This window comes from Urocitellus parryii, chromosome 3 (genome assembly GCF_045843805.1).
Source record: "Urocitellus parryii isolate mUroPar1 chromosome 3, mUroPar1.hap1, whole genome shotgun sequence".
NCBI classification, from domain to species: domain Eukaryota; kingdom Metazoa; phylum Chordata; class Mammalia; order Rodentia; family Sciuridae; genus Urocitellus; species Urocitellus parryii.
In genome coordinates this window covers 106109973-106136824 of record NC_135533.1, presented here as the reverse complement: position 1 = coordinate 106136824, position 26852 = coordinate 106109973, and the positions used below count along the sequence as shown (strand labels likewise).

Here is a 26852-nt window from a genome sequence, read left to right as displayed (position 1 = left end):
TCCTCTCAGCAGCTTCCTTGGGGGAGCAATTATTAATTATTCCTACTTTATAGATGAGGAAACTGGAATTCAAGATGTTTAATCTAGCAGAAAATAATGACACTTGCAGTCCAAACTACTGGGGTGGGGCTGGGGTCTGAGGCCAGAGATTCACTTGAGCCAAGGAGTTTGAGACTAGCCTGGGCAACAGTGAAACCATTTTTCAAAAAAGAAAAAACAACAACAAAAAATTTAATCCATCCTCAAAGGGCACGTGGTTACCCATGTCAGAGCTGGAGTCACAGATGCAATGTTTAATGGCAACAGGAGTGAAAAACATTGTATAATCTAATTTTTAGAAAGAAGAGTAGATAGAATTCTGTATCTCAAGGCTAAACTCATGAGGTTTAAATTTCTAGATATTCATCAGGTTTAAATCTCTAGATATAAATCTCTAGATATTAATCTTAAAGCTTTAGTCATTTCTTGTAAGCACTAAACTAAAAGTACATGCCTGCAAAGGGATTCCCATTTTACAAACACACAGATGATGTTGAGATCATTCCTTATGGATACAAAAGAAGTTGAAGAAAAAGGGCTGTTTTATGTGAATGAACCAAAACCATGTTCCCCTTCTATTTACACTTTTACTCAATTTGTTAATTGATTTTGATTTTTCTCTGAATTCTGAAAATAGCCCTCAATTTTAGCCCAGGAGGTACAGCCTAATGGCAAAAGATGTACATCATCCTTTTTCTTCATCCACCTAGCTGAGAAGTCAGATCCACTGAGCATGCTCAGTCAAGGTTGGTCCCCATTGCCTGTCTGCAGAAGGTATGAAGGCAGATGGCATTTTTGCAAGGTGGCAACAGGGAATGGGGAAAATGAAGTCTGAGAATTTATTCAGAGGCCCCTTGCACTGAACTGAGTACACATGGAATAAAAGCTAAATATTTTGCTAGTCTCAGAAATTATTGCAGTAATGTGAACTACTATAACACAATAGAGTACAGATTATAAAGATGCTTGTAAAAATCAGAATTCAGAGAAGGGAAATTTTTTTACAGATTTTTTAAAGATTTCACTAATACAGCAAACTCAAATTTAAATGGACCTTTTATTGCTTTCATTGGCTTTTTTTGTATTCTTTAAAAAATAAAGAGTGTCTTTCTTTTGTTTAATGAAATTTTACCAATGGTTAGTCCATAATTTAACATAAACACTTTGGTCCTATTCTTTAAATATTGAAGTGGACAAGATAATTGAAGTTCTAAAATTGGCAATCATTATAAGCATAGTAAATACATTTCCTAATGAATTCATTATCCTGTTCATAAGTGTTTTACTGTTCATTTGATATTTCGTATCTTTTATATGTAAATGTGAACAGCTCTGATTCCTTTAGTATCAAATATCTTTCAAAGAAAGTCTCAACATCCACGTACCCCAAAGGTATATATTATCTCTATGTTTTTAAAAGGCATGAGTCCCCAAATTAAATTTTATCACAAATTGTTTTATAGTTTTTGTACACCTTCATTACACAGGAGATTCCTCCTCATCTTCTCTTCCTCCTTCTCCTTCTAATCTAGTTACTTTGAAACAGTTTTAATCACTTCAGTTATGGTAAGACTTTATTCTTGAACTTGTTTCACTAATGGAAGGTTTTCTATATATCTTTTTGATTGCCTTGCCTAATTTTGTAGACTTTTGGGCGGGGGGAGAGAGTTAATTGGGGATTGAACCCAAAGATACTTTACCATGGAGCTATATCCCCAGCTCTTTTGAGACAGGGTCTCACCAAATTGCCTAGTGCCTTGCTAAATCTCAGAGGATGACTTTGAACTTGCAATCCTCCTGCTGGGATTACAGATGTGCACCACTGTTGGAAGAAAAGAAGCTAGACTTCCGAACCAAAACAAAGGCCATTTCCTCAGCCCTTAAGAATTTTCTGGTGATAGAGAAGGGCCCATGCAATGTGAGATGACTCTGATGCCACAAAAGCAATCTTTCTGTGTGTGTATATCTCTTATGTAGAGGTATATGAGCCTCCCCACACACTTATTTATTAAAATAAAATTTATTCTCTTTATAGTATTCATTAAATGCTACAAGGAAATGCAAAGTTGTCACCTAAATATTGAAGAGGAGATCACTATAGGCCCATTAGAAATGAGTCAATGAATAAAATATAATGGGAAATTGGAAGTATTTTGAAGTACCAAGAACCAAGAAAAAAATAAAGATGCAACAAAACTGTGTCATGCAACTGCTGTACAACTTAGAGAATAGATTTAACTAGAAAAGAAGAAAGCCAGAAAATCATGAGCTCAGGATACAATGAATCCAGGAGACAGTGTATAATTAAACCCTCAAACAGTAAATGGAGGAAAACAGTTAAAGTTAACAGAGGTAGTAAAATTGACACAGTAGGGAGAGCCAACAATGCCAAATATTGCTCCCTCACCTGGCAATTAAATAAATGATCTCTGGAAATACCAAACAGAAATAAAAAGAGGACTGGGGATGAAGCTCAGTGCCCTAGCATGTGCAAGGCCCTGGGTTCAATCCCTTCAAAATAAAATAAAATAAAGTAAAATAAGTCACTGATAAACTGCTGTAGAAAATAAAAAGGTCCTCACTGTAGTATGTAGCTATACATCCTTACCTGTATGTACTTTAGAGATTTCAAAAAATCATAAGGGAGAACTTATGAATAACATCTTGCCAAGAATTGCCCCACAAAATACACATCATTACAAAAATCACTTTTATCAAAACTGACTCAAGAATAACAAAAACCTGAACAATCTTACAAAGTTCCAATAAAATTTTCCTACAGCAGTAATATCCGTATTTTTTTTAAAGAGAGAGTGAGAGGAGAGAGAGAGAGAGAGAGAGAGAGAGAATTTTTAATATTTATTTTTTAGTTCTCAGTGGACACAACATCTTTGTTGGTATGTGGTGCTGAGGATCGAACCCGGGTCGCACGCATGCCAGGCGAGCGCGCTACCGCTTGAGCCACATCCCCAGCCCAATATCTGTATTCTTTTAACAGTGAGTATCCTACTCAACTGTCAGGGGAGATTTCTATCCAATCTCAAATTTGATTCACAGAGAACAGCAAGTGTCACTTATGTCATAGAGTGGGTTTTGCAGCAATTCTAAAATCAGGTGAGAAGCAGAGAAAGAAAAACTGTAGAACAAACTTAAACTTAAAAGTTAAAATTCAAAGTCAAATGTCAGCAATAAAATCCAATGATTAAAAAAATAATATTACATGACCAAATTGTGTTTATTCCAAATATGCCAGGGTGGTTTAATGTTAGGTTAGTAAATGTCATGCTGAAGGAGAAACAAAGTTATCAACACATCAGGCCCCCCCCCAAAAAATTACATAAAATTCAATACCCAGGTAGGACAAAAAGTCTTAGTAAAGCAGGAAGAGAAGAGAATTTAAACTGATAAAATGTATCTACTGAAAAACTATAGTAAAACCTATTCTTAATGGTGAAATATTAGAAGCATTCTTTTAAGATCAGGAAAAAAATTGTTCCTATCATTATCACTTCTATTCAACATTGTGCATTCCTAACATGCATAGTAAAAGATAAAGAAGTGCAAATATAGGAATTGGAATGGAAGATACAAAACTCTCATTATTCTCCAATGAAATGACTGAAATAAAGAGAATCTTCAAGGCTTTGTCTTTAATAAGAGAACACAGAAAAATTTCTAAGTAAAATAACTTTTAAGGTTGCATTTTTTTGTGTGTCTACAATTAACAACACATTAAATTTAAAAATCCTTTTTATAATACTAAGAAAAGATATGAGGTTATTGTGTATAAATATATCAAAATCTATTCAAACTTTTATGACAAAAATTCTGTATTTTTTTGGAATTCATTAAAGAAGTCCTGACTACATACCGTGATGTGTTATATGCATGGGTAGGAAGCCTTAATATTTATTTTTAATAAATATCCCAACTGCCATAATATTTTTATGGGCCAAGAATAATGAAGAGAATTGTTAAGAAAAATATGGTAGAGACTTTGCCTAATCAAGTGTCAGTGCGTGTAAAGCAACTGATTGAGCTGATCTTGTATAGGACAGGTGTGACAGAGAGATTAGACCACAGGAGAACCTGGAGCAGGCCAACCAAGTATGCAAATTAGTATTCCTAATAATTCCATTCCATTATGACAGAGACAAGCAATCACACAGAAATATGAACAAACTTTTCCTCACCAAATAGGAAACTCTAGATATGGTTTCTTAGTGAATGCAGAGTTACTCAACCTCATTCATTATCAGCAATGCAAATTAAGCACCATTAAGCACTATGAATTTTTGGAAATGAAATCTCTCCAAATGATATGTTGGTCAGGATATGGAACCGGAGGAACTTGTACGCTGCACAACCATTGTGGAGACTAATTTAGTGCTATTTGTCCGGTAAGGTTGTAGACATATTCGTACAACCTTAAGAGTACCCTGTGCCATTTCTGTGAAGAGATGAATATTCTACAAACACAGTGGAAATGTGCTGGAATGCCCACAGAAGCAGATCTTGTCTACTAACAAATGGGAAACAACGCAAGAATGAATGGGTTGTAATATGTTTGTACAATGAAATCCAATTAGGTAATAAGAAAGAATGAACCAGCAGGTGTGGAGATACACACCTGTAATCTCAGCTACTTCTGAAGCTGAAGCAGGAGGATCACAAGTTTGAAGCCATCTTGAGAAATTTAATGAGACCATGTCTCAAAAAAAAAAAAAAAAAAGTGCTGAGGCTCAGTGCTAGAGAACTTATCTAGCATAGGAGACTAGGAGAGGCCCTGGGTTTGATTCCCCAGTACAGAAAGGGGAAAAAGAAGTGAATGAATGCAATGGGTATGGTGACACATGCCTGTAATCCCAGTGGCTCCGGGAGGATGAGGCAGGAAGATTCTTGAGTTCAAAGCCAGCCTCAGCAAAAGAGAGGTGCTAAGCAACTCAGTGAGACCCTGTCTCTAAATAAAATACAAAATAGGGCTGGGGATGTGACTCAGTGGCTGAGTTCAATCCCTAGTACCAAGAAAAAAAAATAGAACCAAAAGTGAATGAGTGCAAGTGACTTGTATGAATGAGTGTGAAATTCAGTCTGTTTTTATAAGAAAAAGTAAGTTGTAGAAAAATACTCAGAGAAGGATGACATTCATATTTAAACACCTTAAGTTGTTACAGTCTATTTAGAAACAAAACCATACTATAGATTACTTGGGGATTTGTGCAAAAGATTTTGTAGAATGACGTAGGCATGGTAAACCTAAATTCAAGTCTGTGGCCTCTGTCATGGACTCCAGAGAGGAAGGGGCTGAGGGGAAGGACACACAGGAAGAATTTCTTTTACTTAAAAGTCACATTTTATTTAGTAATCGGGGGACAGAGAAATTGTTCTTTCTGCCTTTTATATGACTTCATAATATTTTTAAATTAAAAAATAATGAGTTCAGGGCTGGAGTTGTGGTTCAGTGTTAGGGGGCTTGCCTAGCATGTGTGAGGCACTGGGTTCAACTCTCAGCACCACATAAAAATAAATAAATAAAATAAAGGTCCTTGAACAACTAAAAAAAAATAATGAGTTCAAACGTCATTTCTGGAGTCATTAATAAGAGAATTCTGGTCTTCATGAAGAAGGAATTCTACTGATAGCTGTAGATATTCATACCCCTTCTTGTCTTTCTTTTTCCCTGCTCTTTAACGCTAGGCTCAGAGTTTCCCCTAGTACAGAGGGACCCAAAGAAAAATCCTCCAGGGACTTCTTAGAAAAGGCTCATGATGTAGCAAAATGCCCATGTGCACACACACAATGTTTTTGGTACAATAGATTTTCTTCCATGGGCCAAAGAGAGAACATACACTAGATAGCTTATGATTGCCCACTGACATGGTCTGTCTTTTAACCCTTTAAAGAAACCAAGCCTCTATTATCTTCCATAAATAAATCTAACCTCTTTGTCTCTCATCTCCTCATTGTTAAGCCTCATCTGGGCATCCTATTTCATGCTCACTGGATTGGATCTATCAGGAACTCTCACACTGTATTTGTTTTCAAGCCCAAACTACAATCAGATTGACATTTCTTCTCCAGTTGGTGCCTAGGATACTTTATTTGCCATAAAATGGCTTTGAGATGATGTCCCCACTGCCAAATGAAGCAGAGCAGCAATTAGCATAATCGCCCTTCAAATCCAAGTCCCAGTGAGAGTTGGACCCAAGTTATCCAGAATGGCGATTGCTGTGAGCGCTCCACAGGCAGAGTGGTGGACAGGGAGGGATCCATGTGCACAGCACAAGGCATCTCTCAGTGTTCATCCAGTGCACAGTCACTGACACCATCAGGGGCCAAGTGCTGCACTGGGCCCTGGAGCCACAGAGGAATAAATACAACTACAGTGCTTTCTTCGGTCCTGACACCAGTTGTCCAACTCTGCAGACATCAGTGGGGTGTTTCACAAATCAATCCTATTCTGTTTGCAACAGACCCCACAGATTGCGGGATTCAGCCCCACAAGATGGCTTCAATTTCAAGTGCCAGTCTCAAGAACCAGACCCCCCAAGTAGCACCCTTCTGTCCAACATAGCTTCGATGCTGGGGGTTCTCATAATCCCCCACTCCGAGTTGGATAGTTTGCTAGAACAACTCAGAACTCAACAAAATGTTCTATTTATGGTTGACAGGTTTATTATAAAGGTTACAAATGAACAGGCAATGAAGAAATGCACAGGACAAAGTGTAGAGCCAGGCAGGGAAGAGGGCTAGGTTTGGAACTTCCACATCGTCTCTGGAAAGAGAGCACCACAAAATGCCAATCAACCCAGAAACTCTTAGGCCTCTCATTTTCAGGACTTTTTCACAGAGCTTTTCTTACTTAGCATGATTGATTAAAACGACCAACTCAGTCTCCAGTCCATCTTCCTTCCCCAGAGACTGAAAGTTTGACCTGAGTCACTTTATGCTGTGAGTCTTTTGGCAAGAAGTCCCCATCTGAAACTATGTAGGATCCCCAGCCATTAGTCATCTCACCAAACTCTTATCACCACCAAACTTTTAGGAGCTGTGTGCCAAGAACCAGGAACAAAACCTACTATTTATTTATTTTTCTATCCCCTTCTCCCTAATTCTGGGAGCGGCGCATGCTGGGCTGGAGTGAGACCAGGGAACTGGGGACAGAGGTGGCCATGTATACAGAAGTATGTCCAGACAGGTCCCTGGAGGCAGGTGCCTAAGCAGAGCCACAAAGGGGACAGCAGACAGCATGGACCAATCCAAAATCCTACGTCTTGAGCCCTATCATTTCTTTTTTCTAAACCCAGGGTGAAAAAGAGAACAGACTTAACAGGAGCCTTTAAATTGGACCCTGTGTACTTGAAGCACAGCCATCAGGATTCAGGTAAGTTGGGTGCTTGCTCTTACAATCTGTTCCCACATATGTTTTCATCAAAGCTTCATTAGAAGGATCTAAGAGCCAGGAGTCAGTCGTTCAAGTCTGGGGAGACACCAGAGTGGTTGGGTGTTGTGTGTACCTGTACTTGCCCCTCACATCTCTTTCTTGTGCTGGGAAATCCCAAGAGCCCTTAACCCATCCATGGAGCCAACACTGATCAGGACTGGGGAAGAAGCAGCATCTGGAGCCAGGGGTGCAGCCAGGGGACTTCAGTATAGGTACAGATACTTCCTATTCATAAGGAAACACCTTTACAAAAATGTCTGCTCTAACGTCTTTCCAAAAAAGAATTTTCATGCCTTCCACTAATACCAAGAGGAGGAAAGAAAGTAAATGAAGAAGATTCTGCAGGGAAGGAGAGTAAAGAGGAAATATGACAAAGCCCTGGGAAGGTTCAGTACACCAATATGCATGGCACTTGTTTAATGGTAGGCCCTCTGTGCCAGACACTGGTGACAGAAGTGGTGACAAAGACCCAGTGCCTGCATAACCTAGCGAGGAAGGTGATGGGCACACAATATATTGAGTGCCCACATCATAAGCCAGGAAGCAGAGAGAGAGAGAGGGGGGGGGGAGAGAGAGAGAGAGAGAGAGGACTGGCAGAATGCCACACTCCCCTTTGAGGGCACACCCCCAATAACCTAAGGGACTCCCTTGAGTCTCCACCTCTAAAAGACCCACAGCACCTTCTTACAGTGTTACCCTGAGGACAAAGGCTTTACATACCTTTGAGAATTATTATTCCTATGAGACCTTTACAGTGGTTTAGGGTTAGAACTTTTCTTACAACGGAGATGCCTCCATGCCTTCTCATAAAAAGCATTTCTAAAAGGCAGCAGAATTCCTACAAAACATAAAACATCATGTTCTATGCAATTACTACTCTTGTTCATAGGCCACAATCAAATGCCAAATCACAATTTAGCACAGCAGGGTTCTGAGAGGGCACCCAGGATGTGGAAATCCAAATTTCCCTGAAAGGCCGTGCTGTTCAAAGATAATGTCTGATAATGATGAGAATGACCTCAGCAACACCAAAATGTGTGGAGTGGAAAATTTCAAAATGTTCACAGTGCTCACATCGAGATACTGCAATTATTTGTAAATGCTCTCAATTTTCTCTATGCTTTCAAAAACAGAATCATTAGCAATATTATCCTTAAATGTCAAGGCTCATGCATGCAGCACTGAAAGCCACCTGCATGATCCCTAAATACAGGGCACTATGCACAGTGGACCCCTGACAGCAAGGAGACTCAGCTCACCATTAGTCCTTTTCAGTCTTCTCCTCCTTTTGGTTTTCTCTCCATCACTCAGAGACAGGATCCCTGGGTCTTGGTTGGTTGTGGCTCTTGTTCATCCTTCCTTAACCATGCATCCTAACTGAGCCTGCCTGGTACAGCCCCATGTGCACCAGGGCTCACGCCCCTTCTATTATTCCCATCTGGTCTCCTTTAACATTTCTTCTCAGTTGTCTTCAACCACTCCAAACTGTCTTTTTTTCCTTTCCCTGTAACTTCCTTTCAGCCAGAAATACCCTTCCTGGTGCCTGTGTTGCCTACCTATTGAAATTTTAAGGATTTCTAAAAGAACACAACTTTATTAAAAATATAAAATTGCTATACATTTATTATCTTAACTGTTGAACAAAGCATTTTCTTACCCAAGGAGAAATAAAATAATACTTTCCCCGATTAAAGAAATGTAATACATATATCATCATCACATTGAGTGCTATACTACCATGAAAGCATTCTTTTGAGGTCAGAAATAAGGGTGTTTATTATCACCACTTCTATTATCTGGGCACTTTCAGAAGGATCCAGCCATTGTTGTACCACAATAAAGGAATATATCTTTTAGTGTAAGTTTTTTTTTTTGGGGGGGGGATCATTTGAGATCCTGGTCAAGTAAAATGTGTAAGAGCAACCTAAGCCAACACCCTCCAGCAAATTATTATGCTACTTTTAATCGACCTATGAGAGTAGTTGCATATGTTTCTCTCCCTGAGACACAGCACCTCCTGATGGAAGATCAGTTTTCTCATTCCTTTTGAAATCTCTCATTGCTGCCAGCTTGGTGCCTGTGTGTGGGCTATCTTGGGGCCTGATGCAGCACAGAGTGTGAATTAGTGAGTGAATGACAGGCCACATCTTGGGGAACTTCTATTATCTTCAAGCTTTCTTGGGTCCACAGAACCATAAAATATTAGTGAGAGAAGAAACCGTACAGAACACTTGATCCCACCACTTCAATTTATGGGGGAGGAAACAAACTCTGGACTGGAAAAGGATGTAATTTTGGTCCCTGGGTAGAGCACTGAGCAGTGTAACAGAAGTGAAGGCAGAGGCTCCAATGTCTGCCAGCCAAAATGGCAGCAAACCAAGACTTTTGCCTCCCAGCAAACAGGTTGGCCCTTAGGAAAAGATGATAATGTATTGCCTGGTCTTCCTTCCATTGCAAGGCTCTGTGGAAAAACACACTCTGGCTTTCTGCATGGCCCTGGAAGCCTGTCCCTGTTCTGTCTGTACACAACACCCTCGACTGGTCCCTGTATGGGCATTCTCCAGAGTCCTCATGATGGATGTGTTCTCCTTGGTGAGGTCTTTCTGGGCCTTCCCATGTCCACAGGGCCCTCGTCTCAGCAGCCTCAGGTCACTCTGTGCTCTTCCTGGATCTTGTCTCCAGCTGCAATCATATTGCTCCCTGGTTTCTTGTCTGTTGTTCATCTTGCCCACCAGAACACTATATCTGCAAGCAAGAGCCTTGCCATCCTGTTCACATCTCCAACAGGAGCTGAGTGAATGGAGCACACCCAGCAGCAGGTGTTACCAGGATGATGATCAACCCCTGTGTTAAGGCTGCACTTCACACATGTGGTCTCAGCTAACCGGGGGCCAGTAGAGTTGGCCTTACATAGCCATAGGTCTTGCTCCACTAATCCAACCAACTGTGAATTAAAAAATACTCAAAAACAAAAACAATTGCACCTGAACAAAGCAATTACGGACTTATTTCTTGACATTATTCCCTATGAAATACAGTATAAATATTAACATAGTGTTTACACTGTATTAGATATGATATGTAATCTACAGATGATTTAAAGTCTACAAGGTGATGTATATAGGTTATATGCAAATACTATGCCATTTTATGTAAGAAACTTGAGCATCCTTAGATTTTGACTCCCACAGTAGGTCCTGGGAACAATTCCCCTTGGATAACAAATCAGTGTCCACAGAGGTTTGGTGGAAGACATTGAGCTAGAGTCAAAATAAATGAGAGTTTCCTTTATAACAGAAAGTTCTGTCAGAATTCTAGTGAGAAGGGAAAGTGGTCACTCCTGTTACACAGGCTTTTCAGATAGTCTTAATTATTAAAGGTTTATATTTGGAAAACAGAAAACAATCAATGCTAAGCCAGAAGATTTCACAATCCAACCACTCAAATGCCAACATTATTGATATATTGTTGTATTTCTCAACAAGTCTTCTTTTATGCCTTGTTTACTTTTACTGTTTTATCTATACATCATTTAAAATTTATAAGCTGCTCCTACACCACATATATCTTATGAAGTTTTAATCTCACCATCATGTACATGCACAAGTCACTAATTTAACAAAAAATAACTATAAGTAAATAGCAGAAAGATCAGTAGAGTAGAGAGAAGGAAAAAGGGAGTGGGAGGAAGGAAGGGGAAGTACTGGGAACCAAATTAGAACCAATTATATTCCATGCTTTTATAATTATGTAAAAATACATTCTATTGTCATGTCTAGCTAAAAAGAACCAATGAAATAATAAATAAATAAATGACAGTAGGCACATAAGACCTATTAAGACACATTAAGCTCTTAAGACAGTGTAAGTGTAAGTAAGATCATTGTCATGGGAAATTAATGGTTTAGAGGAATTCATTATTGTTTACAGTAAATGATTGTTCAAGGAAGTTCCAAAGTTGAGCCAGTTCTTCAAGGAGTCCTTAAAGAAGAAAGCAGATTCACTGAGAAGCCAATTCCATCTTTCATCAATGGTGTTTGGCTATACTAGCTGCTGTGTCTGAATCCTTGTCTTTGAAACTACGAGTTGCACTGTCCAATAACATTTTCTACAGTAAAGGAAACATTCTATAATTTTGCACCGTCCAATATGGTAGACAAGGGTGGCAGGTGAAACCTTGAAATGTGGTTCATCACACTAAAAAAACTACTTTTTAAAATTTTCTATAGTTTTAACTACCTAAAATTTCAATAGCCAAATGTGGCTATTGGCTACTATATTAGATAGAATAGTCATATAAACTCATTTATTCATTTTTCATTTATGACAGTCATCCGGGTATTTAACAAGTTCTCTGAGTACCTACAACATGCCAAGTACCGTGGCCTCTGTGAATCACTGTCAGTTTCCTTTTGATGACTCTGCTATTGATGTTATATTTATTTAACAACTCTGTTACTAATGAGAGACCACAGGGTATAAAGGAATGAGAGTATTGGACAGGAGCTGAGACAGGCTATGTGACTGTGGGCTTCCATATCAGGGTCTTCCAAATCATTAAATACTGATGGTCCTAAATTTTTCTCCAACACTGCCATTCTTATCCTAGCTAAGAAAATACCTGGTCTTTCCAGGGAGCCAGATGCAGTCAGGGAAGGACTTCAGATTTCTTGTAAATATAGCGTGGACATTCCTTTGTAGTGGGTGTGGGTTCTATTAGGTTGCTTGTCCTGGCTGAACATGGTGAAGGTCTGCTACAACCACGCTGCAGTCGATATTGCACAGGAAATAGGGGATGCCTATAATGTGCCTTGCCTGGCCTACGCTGGTGGAAAAGATTTCCATAGCTGGTAATTCCTCTACCAAGCCGTGTAGCTACTACTGCATATCCTTATAACTCTTACCTGATCCTTTGACAGGGTTACTTGTAGAAACTCATCTGAGTTCTCACCCAGGGTACTTTTCCCATGTGATCCTGGGATGTATTGCTTTAGGTGTGAGGGAAGACTAAAGTTCAAAACATCCATTTTTCATAACCAGTGTGGAGCCACTGAATCCAGAATGAGGAAACTGACTCGATAGATACATATTCATGGAAGCATCTGCTGTGTGTCCGATGCTGAACTAGATCTGTGAATACCGAGATGAATACTCCCATCAGGTTCCATTTTTTTTTCTTTATTATTTTTATCACTCTTTGAATCACCAATTCACCTTCCCATGCATGAATGAATGGATGATGAATGATTTACATGATTTGAATGTAACTTACTACTGGGCACTAGATGAAACCTCAGCTTTCCTTTCTTATGCAACTGCAGAAAACAGAACTAATGGTGCTTCATTAATAATTCAGCCTTTTCAATGTGCATCCTGGACAGAGGACTCCCTTGGAATCTGTTACCTTGAGATGTGCCACAGGGAACTCCCAGGCCCAGTCAACCCTCGGGCAGTTTTTCATCTGCCTCAAAAGATTGCATTTGTGACACAGAAATCTACCTTGAAGATGAAAATGGTTACATATGTTAACATTTTTTTTTGTCTAATGGTTTCTTTTTCTTTCTCTTTTCTCCAGGGCTTATCACTGACTACAGGGTAAGTGGACAACTTGTCTCATCAAACTAGGTCCATTATCATCCAAAATGTGAATGGCGTGCTATCCCTCACTCTCCTGAGCAGGATTCCTCTGCAGAGCACCTTCTCATTGGGTCTCAACTGACCAATCAGGTGGGCTCTGTCAGGCACTGGGCAGATCTGCTGAGCTCACTACTCAGGGGTTCCAGGTTAGGTCGAATAACCTTGAATGCACCCTTAGACAGGGGGAAGGAAGTTCTGCACCCCTATTCCTCTGGAAGGAAGGCTCTCTCTCCTGAGACAATGCAGCCCCTTCTTTCTTTGCTGCAGTTATGTTGCTGAGGTGGCATCCTGAGGAGTGAGAGAATACACAGATACCAGCAAAGGTGCTCAGACAGAAGGACAGTTATCTCAAAGCCTTGCCTCAAATTGCTTTGCTTCTCTCTTCTTTTTATTTGACACAGTGTTCCATAAAGTATATTTTGAAAATACCGGGTTGTCCTAGCCTTACTCTGGAAAGGTATTTGAAACAATAAGTAGAGCTGGGAGACTCATCACGTGAGTAGGAGCTGGGGACACTCCGGAGAAAAGAGGCATTGGCTGCTTCCCCCTCATGACTTGTACCCAATTCTTTTTGTGTCCACGCAGAGGTGACCTGTGCCCATTCTTTTTGTGGTGGGCTTAAGATGTCATCAAAGCAAGGAAGGGCTGAGCTGTCCTGACAGAGGTTATGTGGCTGAACTGTCAGGGCCAGCATGTCTCCAGCTGGGGCTGTGCCTCAAAGGCATACCTTTTCCTGTAGCAGCTACAAGCTGGGAGTGCAGGGGACCAGGAAGCCTTCCCAAGCTATCATGGTTTATCCTAGGACAGAGTTTTGGTGAAGTTTTCCAGGAACCATCCATTTGTATGCCAGGGAGAAAGACCAGGGTGTGTGAGAATAGGGGCATGACGGGGAGGTGTGGACATGAATGATATCATCGTTTCTTTCAGAGACTGGAAAACCCAACTGAAGACCATCAGAGCCACCAGGCAGGGGAGAGGACTCCCAGGACAGAATGTTGCCCACTGGGCTAGTCAGGGAAGTGAGGGATGTCAGAAGTGAAGAGGGTGAGGCAGGTCTGTGGACCCACCCCTGAATGAGGGCATGAGGAGAGGAGTGTTAGATCTAAGAGGTGGCTGTTCCGGACATATGGTTTGGCAAAGTCATTTTGCATTCTTTCTGGTTATGAACTGAAGACCAAAGAGGTAAGGATAGCATCATTTGCCCAAAATTTACATGATTCTGGGCAAAGTGGGTATCCTTATGCTCATTGCCTAGGTGAGGAGATAGAGGTTCAAAAAAGTTAGAGAAATTTCAGAACCCAATTGAAAGAAAAAAACGTAGGACCCAGGTCACCAGCTCATCCCCTTGAGCTGTACCCTTCCCCAAACTATTTGGATGAGGAAACTGCAACTGCTGGTACATGTTGGTAGCTTACCAAGAGTGGTTCAGTGTACTGGTTTTTAAATTTTTGATCACAGAGGAAGAATGTCCCAAGAAATAGATGACTAGTGTCTGGAGACTCACATAGAAGCACCAGAGGTGTAGCTCAGTGGTAGAGTGCTTGCCCACTGTGCACAAGGCTCTGGGTTCCATCCCCACCATCTCCTAAGAGACAATACAAACTGACTTCCACATGCAGGAGTCATTTGGGGTGACCCATGTGGGAAGGTAGAAGGGGTTTTCTTGCTGATTGCTTCAGTATGTAAGTCAACAATATTCCCTAAGGTGAGGATGGGCTGCTCTGAGTCAGACCAGGTGCTGGGCTTGGGGCCAGGAATAAAGTAGCGAACTAGACAGAGTCCCTTCCTACAGAACTTACATTCTAGCAGGAGGTGAGGTTGATTGCACAGGAAATCACAGCCCTCCTGATGAGTTACACTCTGGTCTCATGCAGGTGAAAAGGAGTGGTGGGCGGGGGCATCTCATCCAGGCCTGTGGCAGGCTCAGAGAGTCAGTACAGGCATTAGGGAGTCACGTTGGAATGAGCAAACAATAAAACTGTGCACATTTTCACTCAAGTGCCATAAAAATTACGTTTGCCTTGTTTTTCCTCCAAACGTTGGACTTAAATCACATTTCGATTGTCAGGAGGTTGACTTGGCAAGGGATGGTTTTGGAATGCCACCTCCGTGCTGAACAATGGCAGGGAGCCATCGCTTCACTGGCTGTTAGTTAGTTGTGTGGTGAGAGGTTCCTCTTTTAGATTTTCCAAAAAGGTAAGTTAGCCTAATTCTTCCTGAACCTCCCAACAGCTTGCAGACACATGGTTAAATCACAAACAGCTGTGTGTACGCAGGTACGATTCCAGCTCTGCCACATTCTAGGTTGGTGACATTAGACATGTCATCCTCCGTGCCTGCTTTCCATCCCATAAAGGGAAGATCTGAACCCCTTATTCCATAGCACTGTTAGGAAGATGAAATGTGATGAAGTGTGAATACACTTAGCACAGTGTCCCGCATAAAATCAGAGGGAAACCACTGTAATCACCTCTGAGCCTAGCTATGGGGTCCATGTTTCTCTTTGCAACCTGAGAAGCTTTCCCAGTTTGGACATGGCTGCTCTTCATTCATTTTTACACACTCTGTAGTCATTCCCCCTTAACCACAGTTTCACTTTCTGTGGTTTCAGTTACTCATGATAAAGGGCAATCTGAAACTGTTAAGTAGAAAATTCCAGAAATAACAATTCGTAAGTTTGAAATAACTTTTATTACAGTATACTGTTACAATTGTTCTGTTTTATTCTTAGTCATTGTGTTAATCTGTCTCTCTCTGAGGCTAATTTCTAAATTCAACTATCACAGGTGTGCATGTATAGGAAAGAACAGAATATGTAGGGCTCAGTATTATCTGTGGTTTCACACCTGCACTGGGGGTTTTGGAACGCGTCCCCAGTGCATGGAGGGTGACTGTATTTAAAACACACCTATGCCCTTCCACTCAGGAGCCGTGCTGGGCTTAGGCTGAGCTTCTCTGGAGCCCCAGGTGACAGGCAGTCCCAGTGAGTCTGGGGGTCCTTCCTCACCTTATCATGACACCCTGCACCCAGCAGGGGGCCCTCTCTCATTCCTCAAGGAAGAGAAGATACAAAAGAGTTGCCATCAGCATCTTGCTAAGTTCTCATAGAATACTATTATTAAAAAAAAAAAAAAAAAGCCATGATATGCTCCCAGACGGTCTTCACGAATTGGCCCATCCTTCTCTTCCCTGTCCTTTTCCAACTTACTTTGTTACATTTTCAACCTTCCAAGGGTCACACCGGATACAAAGTGCAGTCAGCCAGGAAAGTCTGGAAATTCAAGGGAAAGCAGAGGGAACACTTCTTTGAGGACCAACACATGGACACATGCTATGTCTTTCAGTAGAGGGGGTCTTGGGGGTCACTCCCCTGCAGTCACTGAGATAAGAAAGGAACCAGTATTGGTCTAGAAAACAGTGCCAGGACATCATGGGAAGCATAGGGCAGACAAATGTGGGTTTCAGCTCTCTCCATCCCTGCAGACAGAGACACCAGTGCAAAACTCTGCTTGCCCCCACTGGTGGTGAGCTTCCTAGAAACAGGGCCACAGCTTTCCTGTTAGCTCGCTGTGGAGCCTCTTTCCCAGAACAGGTGTGAACTCAGCAAACATTTGTTGAGTGAAAACAATAATCATCAAATGCCTCCCAAGTCAATAGTCCCTGTCCTCATTTCCCTCAGAGGAGCTTTGCAAAGGCAGCCTCCCTCTGTGGCCCTGCTCATACCCCAGGATGGAAAATGTGCAGCCAGAGTGGGGCAGACACAGGGAACTAGTTGCCTTTAAGAGAAACAAGCCAACCAGTGGGTTAGAAAGGAAGCACTGATGCCCCATATTATATTTTATTTCAGCACTGGCAGATCCCACTGGGTCGAAGATTCCGCTCTTTGAAATTGTGGTTTGTCTTTAGAATGCTTGGAGTCAAAGGACTGCAGGCTCATATCCGAAAGGTACTGTCTTCATTCTTTATCTCAGTAATACTATGGAGGGCTTAGGGGACTTGGAAATGAATTCAGATGTCTTAGTAAGTAAATACAAGCATGTATCACTTAACAACGTGGATAGGTTGTGAGAAATGCATCATTAGGTGGTTTTGTCATTGTGCCAACATCATAAAAGGTACTTGCACAAACTAGGATGACTATGACCGTGTTGGAAGATACAGTCCATGGGGACCACCATGGCACATGTGGTCCATTGTTGACTGAAATGTCACTACACAGATTGGGGCTGTATATGGTAAAGGATGCAAACTGTACTTTGGGTTGTCGAATGCACAATTATGGATCTTTGAGGACACCTCTATTAGGATTACAGGTTATCAGCTCCAGGATGATGATTGTTTTAGTTAGCCTTTATACTGCTGTGACTAAAAGACTTGACCAGAACAATTGTAGAGGAGGAAACGTTTATTTGAGAGCTGATGGTTGGTTTCAGAGGGCTCAGAACATAGAAAGCCAGCTCTATTCCTTCAGAACTCAAAGTGACGCCCATTGCCCCACCTCCTCCAACCATACCCTACCTGCCTTCAGTGACCACTCAATTAATCCCATCCGGTGATTAATTCACTGATTGGGTTAAGGCTCTCACAACCCAATCATTTCTCCTCCAAACCTTCTTGCCGTGTCTCACACATCAGCTTTTGGGGGACATCTCACATTCAAAACATAACAATGGTCAAAGTAAAAACATTATGTAGGTTGTACTTTTGGCACAGTGAGTTTCAGTGAGCAAAGAAGCAAAAGTGAGAATATAATATGTTTTTCTTCAGAAGATTGCCAAAATAGGAGAATTTTAGAGTTGGTGTGGAATAGATACCATCTACACCAATTGTTCTCAAACACAGTTCCTGACTTACAGTGCCAGTGGCCTACGGCAGGTGCCAGCAACCTGCTTTAACAAGCAGTGTAGTCACATAGTATGCACTTAAATTTGACAACCACTGATCTACTTCAAGTCCCACTACTCTACCATTTTTGTTCATCAGCTGGGGAATCCGAGGCCTGAATATGAACCAGGACTTGCCTAAGGCCCACCCAGTTTGCCAGATACAGGAGGCATACTGACTTCAAGCTGGGTCCTTCCTTCTTCTGATCCTTTCTAAGCCAAGGCCTCATCCTGATGGTCAAAAGTCCCCAGGCTTCACAGGAAAGGCATGCCTGGAGTTTCTAACCCTAATGATATGACAATGCTTAACTTTAAGTCCTGGTGCTGCTGCATCACCAACTGTGCAGCTAAGGGCAGGGGTCAGATATGTTAGGGTCCTCCCTGTGACAGAGATGCAGAAATGCATCTATTTTCAAGCATTTGCTAAATGCTTGAAGCCACAAACTGGTACCCGTCTGCTTCAAGCCCATTCTAAGAAAATTTATGGAGCGTCAAGCACTATGAGAGTCTATATGGTTAAAAAAAAAAAACTAGAAAAGGAACATGTGTATGAATTTATAAATAATGTATCTTATGTTCTTAATTGAGAAAAGTAGCAGGAGAATTGAATTCAAATTATTTGGAGAAAGAAGGCTAAAACATAAGTGGCTTATCTGTCCACAATGATTTCATCCATAAGCTCAAGGACAATGAGCTGTGATTATGCTGCCTCATGTGATAAACACATCACGCCTCTTTTTGAAAGGATTCCCAGTCCTACCTTAGCAGGAATGTGGGAAAGGGCTGGACCAAAACCTCCTCCCTAGGCAGGAGCCTGCTTTGGGAATACCAGAATCCAAAGTCTTTGGCGCCCTCTGGTGGTCATAAGAGGGATTGCTTATTTCCCAACAAGCTTTGGTCCAGAACTTGCGCAGAGCTCCTCTGGTGCATCTACCACGTGATGGTGACCAGAAGCGCGCTGGATGCTCAAGGTTCTGAATGAAGGAGAACTCGTAATCCGCGAGCGGTTTTTCTCCATGGATCACAGATAATTCGAATTGGTTTTTGAGTTCTTAACATCTAGGAGTTAAGTAAGGTTGACATCAACCTTATTCAGTGACAGGAAGGCAGCTCTTGAATGTGATGGTGTATGTGTGGTTTCTGTGTCTCAGGGGCAAGCACCATGGAACTAGAGCCACACCAACCGCAGAACTGAAAGGCTCATATTGGCTGCATTCGAATCCTAGCTCAGAAGGCATGGCAATAGGATATTGGGCATGTTAACTCTCTGACCCTGTTTCCTGAACTGGAAAATGGTTATAAACCAGTATCCATCACTATGTTGTGAGTTGTCATGAGGAAGAAGTGGTAGATGAATGTTAGCCTTTATATCTTCTACAGTGTTCCAGCACCTCTTTGCAATTTTGTTATAAAATTATAAAAGACAGATTTTTCAGGGGCAAGGGTGTAGAAATAGCCCCATGAACAGAAGAAAATGATGTTATTTTTTTTCTGAGGACATGAAGCCTTTCTTCATAGTAATGAATGAGTTTCTTTGGGAACAGCTGGTGAGGGGACAGCACAGACACTTGAAGAAAATTGCAGAGAGTACGTAAATGAATTATGGATGTGCAGTTTAATAGGGTTTTCTAGATGGTTAAGTTTTGAATTCAGTGATGATGAGAAACTCAAGCACCTTTCCCCCTCTCTCTCTCAAGCACGTCCAGCTGGCTCATATGTTTGAGTCTTTGGTGCTCCAGGATTCCCGCTTTGAGATCTGTGCAGAAGTCACTATGGGGCTAGTCTGCTTCCGGATAAAGGTTTGTTTATGTCTATCATCGTCCTCATCATTTTCTTTGAATGGGACAGAGGGGAAAGTCCCATTCTGACCTCCACACTCAGATGCCTTCATCAGCGTCCCAGGAACACTGAACAAAAACCATGGTATTTAGCCCATAGCCCTGAGGAAATCTGGCTTCCTGGGAGGCCCTGCCCAGATTGTCCTGCATGGACCATTGATGTTCAGCTTTCTTGGAGACATACTTGTAGACTTCTTGCTCCTTAGTCTTAGATTTCTCCCTATCTTTTCCATCCCCAAGTCTCTGTCCCACCACTGAAATTCTCTACGGGATGCCCATCCGTGGCCTCACTAACTTGAGCTTCTCTGGGGACCTATAGCATGGGCCCCATCTGGGAGCTGGTTAGAAAAGTAAATCTCCCCAACCTAACCACCCTGACTCCATATCTCAACAAGACCCCACACAGGAGGGTGAGGTATTCCAGGCTGTGTGTTCCATGTGCATTCACTAGGTGAAGGAGTCTGGCCCTGGGGAGTCAAGATGACAGTCATCTTGTTGAGATTCTTGATGATATTTCTCAAAAGGACCTATGGCGTACTGCATGCATACCCCATTAATCTTTGTGGTGTAAATGAAGTCAGATGAGAATTAACAACCAACTCTCAGACATCTGCAGAGATGGCTTTTAATACAATGAGAGGATTTTATTGTCACTGTTTCAGTGCTGGGGATCCAACCCAGGTCCCCCCCGCCACACACACACACACACACACACACACACACAACACAGACAAATGCTCTATTACTGAGCTAAACCCCTAGCTCCCTTACCCTTTGGGTCTTGCTGTGTTTCCCAGCTGGTGGGGAATTTGAAATCTTCCTAAGTAATTGGGAGGTACATGCTACCGAGTTTTATTGGTTTATAGTTTCTGAATCAGTTTGAGGTCTTCCCATAAGGCCTCCTATTTCCAATCACAGACCGAAATCAGGAACAGGAACAGACTGGGTTGTGTCATTGTCATGGTACTGTCACTCAAAGTGTGGCACTGCCCCTCCATGTATTGTCTCCTTTCCCTCACCTGATTCTTGGAGCTTTGCAGTGAGGATGAGATCCAGGTATGGAAAAGTCGGGAGGCAGCAGGACTAGAGGGGCCTTATAACAAGAGAGAAGCCTTGGGTGATGGTGTCCAGAACATGGTTATGCAGATGACATGATGTGGCAGTTCCATCAAAGTTGGGGACTGGCATTTTGCTCAGACTTGTCTGCCTCCAAGTGGTTGCATTGTTTTTATTGCCAGGATTCTTGCAGGAACTTTTTATTTTAATTTTTATGATTTATTGAGATGTAATTCACTTAAATTGCCCATTTGTGTGATTTCTACTGTATTCACAGGGCTGTGCAGACATCACTAATTTTAGAGCATCTTCACCCTAAAAAACAAAACTCTCACCCATGAGCACTCATCCTCCATTCCCCAGCTTAGGTTGATTAATCTGATCTCTGTCTCTAGACATTTGCCTATTCCAGACATTCATATAAATGGACTTTTAAATATACGTTGGCTTTTGCCACTGACTTCTTTCAGTTAGCATAATTTTGTCAAGGTTAAGACTTTCATTCTAGTGGCATAATTTACTAATTATGCCAAACCTATCTGTGCCTTAGTCCTTTCTTCTCAAGTGAACTGTAATGTGTGTGGCTCTTACATGCAGGAAACCCAGGGAAGTTTTCAGTTAACAAGCTGCTTCCATCCCATGAATCTGGTTTCTTCTTGAAGAAGCACGTTAGTTAAACGTTATGGTTCATTTTTCTGCCACTGTGACTATTATATTCTCATTATTTTCTCTTCATCCTATTCCTCTTCAGTAGGAGTTTCAAGTCCTCCACATCACTTACTACCTTAACATACACTGTGGCTCTTTATTTAAGCTGAAGCATGTGATGTTGTGATTGTGTAACTGATTCTCTTTCCCTCCATCCTTACCCTGGTCAGTCTCCTCTTCTGTCTCATTCAGCTATTTTTGTCTTTCTTTCACCTCTGACCATTTTTCCTGTTTGCCTTCTTGCCTTTACATACACATATCTAGTCCAATTCATTTGGAAATTGCAAGCAATTTTTTCCCCTAAATCATTTGCCTTCATTTTCTGCACTATATAAATTTCAGACTCATACTTAGTCTCTTTAATAAAATTCCATTCCCTTGGTACCAATTTTTTTCTTTCCTTCCTCCCTCCCTTCTTTCCTTCTTTTTGTTCTCCACCTTGAATTTGTCTACCTGGCATACAAGGCAGCAATTTCTCTAATGTCTGTGGCCCCTTCACTGTGCACTTGGGCACTGAAGGCAGCCACATTCTAGCTCATAGCCAGAGTTGTGGTGGATTTGTCCAAGGCCAAAGCCATTTTCCAGTATTGAGCAGGTGTTCAGCTAGAGTGGACTGCCAAGTAGACTGGGCACTTCCCTCCTCCCTCTTCTTCTTTCTCTGGACTTTGAAGAAAGGGCCAGAAGAAGTAGCACAAGTCTAAAAGGGTCATATGACTAGGATGCAATGCTCTACATCCAGCCCTTTCTATTTTCCACTTAGAGGAAGGGGGGGGGGGTGCACTATGTGAAAACTAGACAGAGGCAGAAACTAGAAAGGGCAAAGAAGAGCCGCAAGCCTGGCTGGCTGAGTGCACCAGCGGTTAGTAGGGGAAGCACTGACTTCCCATGTACTGTTTGATACAGACCTCTCAGCCCTGATTAGTCAGCAGGAGCTGTGCACGTGGCCCCTGGCCCCCAAGCTGGTTGGCTGTTCTCTTCCTAAGGGGCTGTGTAGAGGCCACCAATGATCCCTGGATCCTGTGGTTCATGGACATCTTCCCAGATTTGAACAATAGCTTGACTATTGTGCTTCATTTTCTCTGTTGTTGAGATTTTCTCTGTGTTTCAGTACAAATTTAGACTCCCACTCTGGTGCTATTCAGAATCCTCAGGCATGTTGTTTAAACTCATTCATTTGAAATCAATTAAAAAAATAAAGATATAGGTCAAAAAGAATAATTATAAAATGAATAGGGCTTACTAATTTTAATGAAATTTTATATTATATATGCAGATTAAAAAAGCAAAACTCATTCATTTGTAGATGACATCTCTAGGGCTCTTCATTTTTCTTAAACAAACTTGGACCATATGAGGGTCATCTTTTTTGGGGGGGTGGGAGGTACCGGGGATTTAACTCAGGGGCCACTGAACCACATCCCCAGCCCTATTTTTTATATATATATATTATTTAGAGATAGGGTCTCACCGAGCTGCTTAGCTCCTCCCTTTTGCTGAGGCTGGCTTTGAACTTGCTATCTTCCTGCCTCAGTCTCCTGAGCCGCAGGGATTACAGGTATGTGCCAACCTGCCCGGTGTGGGGTGGGATCATCTTTAGACAGTACATTAGAACTTGGAGGAATGATTTTGTGAGGAGAGGAGATGGTCTTTTAGCCTGTGTTTTACTATTATTTTATGGAACTTTTAAACACTGTAAATGAAAGGTGGATTGGGAAGGTCCTCTTTCACCGGGCATCCTAGTCTTACCAGACTTGGTGTTACCCAATGATGAGATGAGTTGAATTTTGGGGACCTCAGAGGAGTGAACGTAGTTTTTTTCCCTTTGAATCCCTCCCTCCAGGGTTCCAACCAACTGAACGAAGCTCTTCTGCAAAGAATAAACAATGCCAGAAAAATCCACTTGGTTCCGTGTCACCTCCGAGACAAGTTCGTGCTGCGTTTTGCCATCTGCTCTCGCATGGTGGAATCTGCCCACGTGCAATTCGCCTGGGAGCACATCAGAGAGCTGGGGGAAGAGGTGCTGAGAGCAGAGAAGGAGTGAAAGTGGAGCCTGCTGCAGGTAAGCTGTGTGTGCCAGGAACATCCTGTCCTCCTGGAGTCAGGGTCAGAGTGGGGATCCCCGACTGGCTCAGTTCTGGCTCTGCCCCTCAGCGCTGCTGTGGACCGAGTTTTCTCTTTGGTAAAGTCAGAGAAAATTCTATCATGCTTGGTCCAGAGGAGTGGAAAGAGTGCTATCTGTAATGATTCTCTACAGATTTTTGGTTATTTATTTTAAATGAGAACATCGTTTTCTATCATTCTTTCCCTTCAGATTTCCCCAGTTTATTAAGCTAACTTGCTATCATAATGAGCTTATATATCAAACTGGCAAGCTTTAGATAAATGAAAACAATAAAACAGGAATTTCATGTGAGTGATAATTTACTGTCAGGAAGGACCCAGGTCTTGATGGTTTAGAGAAAGAGCCTATTTAGACGACTGGGCTTCTTGGTAATAATGAGGGGTTTTAACTACATCAATTAAGCCCTGCAGAGAGCACACAGGTAACTCATAAGGACAATGTTTTAAGCAAACGCGGCACTGGCAACAGGAAGACTATTTAAAATTATATGTGTGGGAGTTAAAACAATCTTAAACGACTTCATTAGATTATTTTAAGAATATCATTCAGAAAGGGAAGGTACTGGAGAATGAAATCGACCAAATTATGTTATGTGCATGTACAAATATGGCATAATGAACTCCACTATTATATATGATTTTAATGCACCAATTTAAAAAACAAGAACACACCCAACAGCAGCCCTCCCCACCAAGAATGTCATTCAATTGGAATTTTCTACTCTTTTCTGTGTCTGTCATTTCTTTCTTTTTGCCCCATTTGGGGGAAGGGTAGTAGACCCCCCTAACCCCTGCTTGTCTTTGTCTCTCTCCTCTTCATTTCTCCATTGACCTCATTCATAACCCATCAGAGATGCAGAACATAGGGGTATAGTGTAATTTATTTGACCAGTTGCATGCAACTTTATCTTCTTTGCTCCTAATTTTAATTGAGAATTCATGAAATATAGTGCTTAAAAAATCCAATAGTTTAAAATTGTATTTTATTACATGAGTGAATAGCCTATGGATGGTCGATTTCAGTAAGGCAAGGCCAAAGAAACCACCTTCTCAGTGGAAATATGCCCAGTAATACAAGGCCCTTTTCCTGGTGTGGTAAGGGCCTTCCTCCACACCTAAATTAAGAGACCTCCCTCCCCAGAACAACTGGATCATATATCCAATATCTCTGGAAGGTATCAGGGAGAAGCTCATACTTTGATAGTATTTCATTGCTCTAAGCATATGTTAGTATACACAAAACAAGCAACCCTACAAGCAAGTACTACTGATTATCCTTTCTGCAAACCTATATTTGCAGATATCTAACAAGTATCTATTATGTCAGAATCTTATTCCCATATGCTCAAAATGATACACAGAGAGACTATAGCTCTGGAAAATAACATGTGGGGAGACTGTAGCTCACAGGCATATTTTCAATAGAAATCATAATTCCTGTGGTGTCATTATTTGCTGCAGATTCAAAAGGTAAAAATAAGCTTCAATTTTCTAACCAATATATAGAGGATACCATAGTAAATTATAATGCATGTATATTGTTTTGACCAGATTAATTGGAATAATGAAAATCTTAACACATTGGGTTTATTTACTTGTAACTACTTGATGTTGTCATATCATTTTTAGGTAATCACAGTTCTAAGAGAAAGTAGGAGCTGTTTCTATTTTACAGAGGGTGGGAAATTAGAGAGTCTATTTGATGTTGATAAAATTTGTCAGTTTGTTAATAAAAGTTCCTTTCTTTCAATTCAAACTATTTTACATTTACAATTGACCTTCTTCACTGGAGAAATAGTATGCAAATTTTTATTCTTTATTTTCTTAATTTAGCCATATGCTCATTGTATTTTTTTTCTATAGAGATGAAAAGTTGAAAGGACATATATCTGAAAACTGAAATAAGAAGAAAATAAATATCATCCTGATTCTGTGGAACTGAGTCTGTATGTGACCTCCCATGTCTGCTCCAAAGTTAACCAGACACCTGTCATTATGTCTTTTAACATTAATCAAAGTTAATCAGACCTGTCATAGCGTCTCATCAGTGAAGAAATATTTACTATATGGAAAGTTTATCTCAGTGACTACAGTTTTCATTTCTTTTTTAACTATGATTTTTTGTGATTAAAAATCATAAGTTTTCATGCTTTTGAATCAATCAGTGTGGCAAAAGAGGCTTATTGAAATATTTTCCAGGGCAGTCTATGATCATAACTAGAGATTATACCTGTGCTCCTAAATTATCCTATCATGTGACTAAATGCTTAATAAACAGTTGATGTAAAATGCTAATTGTGGTGGATAATCATCTTATTCTACATTATATCAATGGAATCTTTTGATATAAACTTATTCTTTCAACTAGCCCCAAACAGCATTCTTGAATATTATCAAATTCATTCATTTTTTCAAACATATGTTATTGAGAGCCTTGTATGCATTTAAAAAAAACTATTCTAGATGCATTCAAATGCACATCTTACTTGGAGATGACTTCATCTTCTAGGGAAATAAATTCAGAACACTAGACAACCTGGATTCAAACAATGAGCTCAAGAGTTATATGACTTTCTGGGCCATGGCTTTCTTGTCTGATGAATCCATCTGCTATATTGTATCATGACTAATAAGCAATGGAAGAGCACCCATAGAAACATAAATTCTAATAAGGATGTGGTATTTATTGAAATAAGTTCCTATCTTTATTTAGAACCATTTTTCTTTTAGAAACATGTGCTGTTATTCTAAGGTTAGTTATTATCCTCTAGATAATAACTGATAACTATGTAAATGTAATTGAATGATATGATCTGTTATTCCTAAATCTGGAAATTCACCAGATGCTATGTAGTTCTCCATCTGATTTGGGGAGGATATTTGTTCATCAGTGAACCAGATCTGAGTTCTGTCATGGGGTGGGGACATGGGATGGTCCATTAGGCTCCACTGGGGTTATATGTGATAGGACCAGTGGGTGTGGAGACCTCAGATCATTGAGTTGAGGCTGGAGCACCTAAATTTTACAATGAGATGTTTTTGCACCCGAGTGTGCCCTTGTGTTAAGATTATTGTAGCCTGGCAAGATTGCTGTAGCCTGGCACAGTGATACACACCTATAATTCC

The 26852-nt window shown here is 41.0% G+C and overlaps 1 protein-coding gene across 1 annotated transcript in view; it reads left to right on the top strand.

Moving 5' to 3' along the window:
• Window positions 1-25892, top strand: part of Ddc (dopa decarboxylase) — a 112500-nt gene extending 86608 nt beyond the window's left edge. Inside the window, exons 10-15 of the mRNA XM_026403664.2 lie at window positions 7347-7423; window positions 13059-13078; window positions 16968-17066; window positions 19701-19802; window positions 23446-23664; window positions 25590-25892. Coding sequence (XP_026259449.2) covers window positions 7347-7423; window positions 13059-13078; window positions 16968-17066; window positions 19701-19802; window positions 23446-23646 — 499 coding nt within the window. The 3' untranslated portion in view covers window positions 23647-23664; window positions 25590-25892. The remainder of the gene's footprint in view (window positions 1-7346; window positions 7424-13058; window positions 13079-16967; window positions 17067-19700; window positions 19803-23445; window positions 23665-25589) is intronic.
• The last annotated feature ends 960 nt before the right edge of the window (window positions 25893-26852 follow it).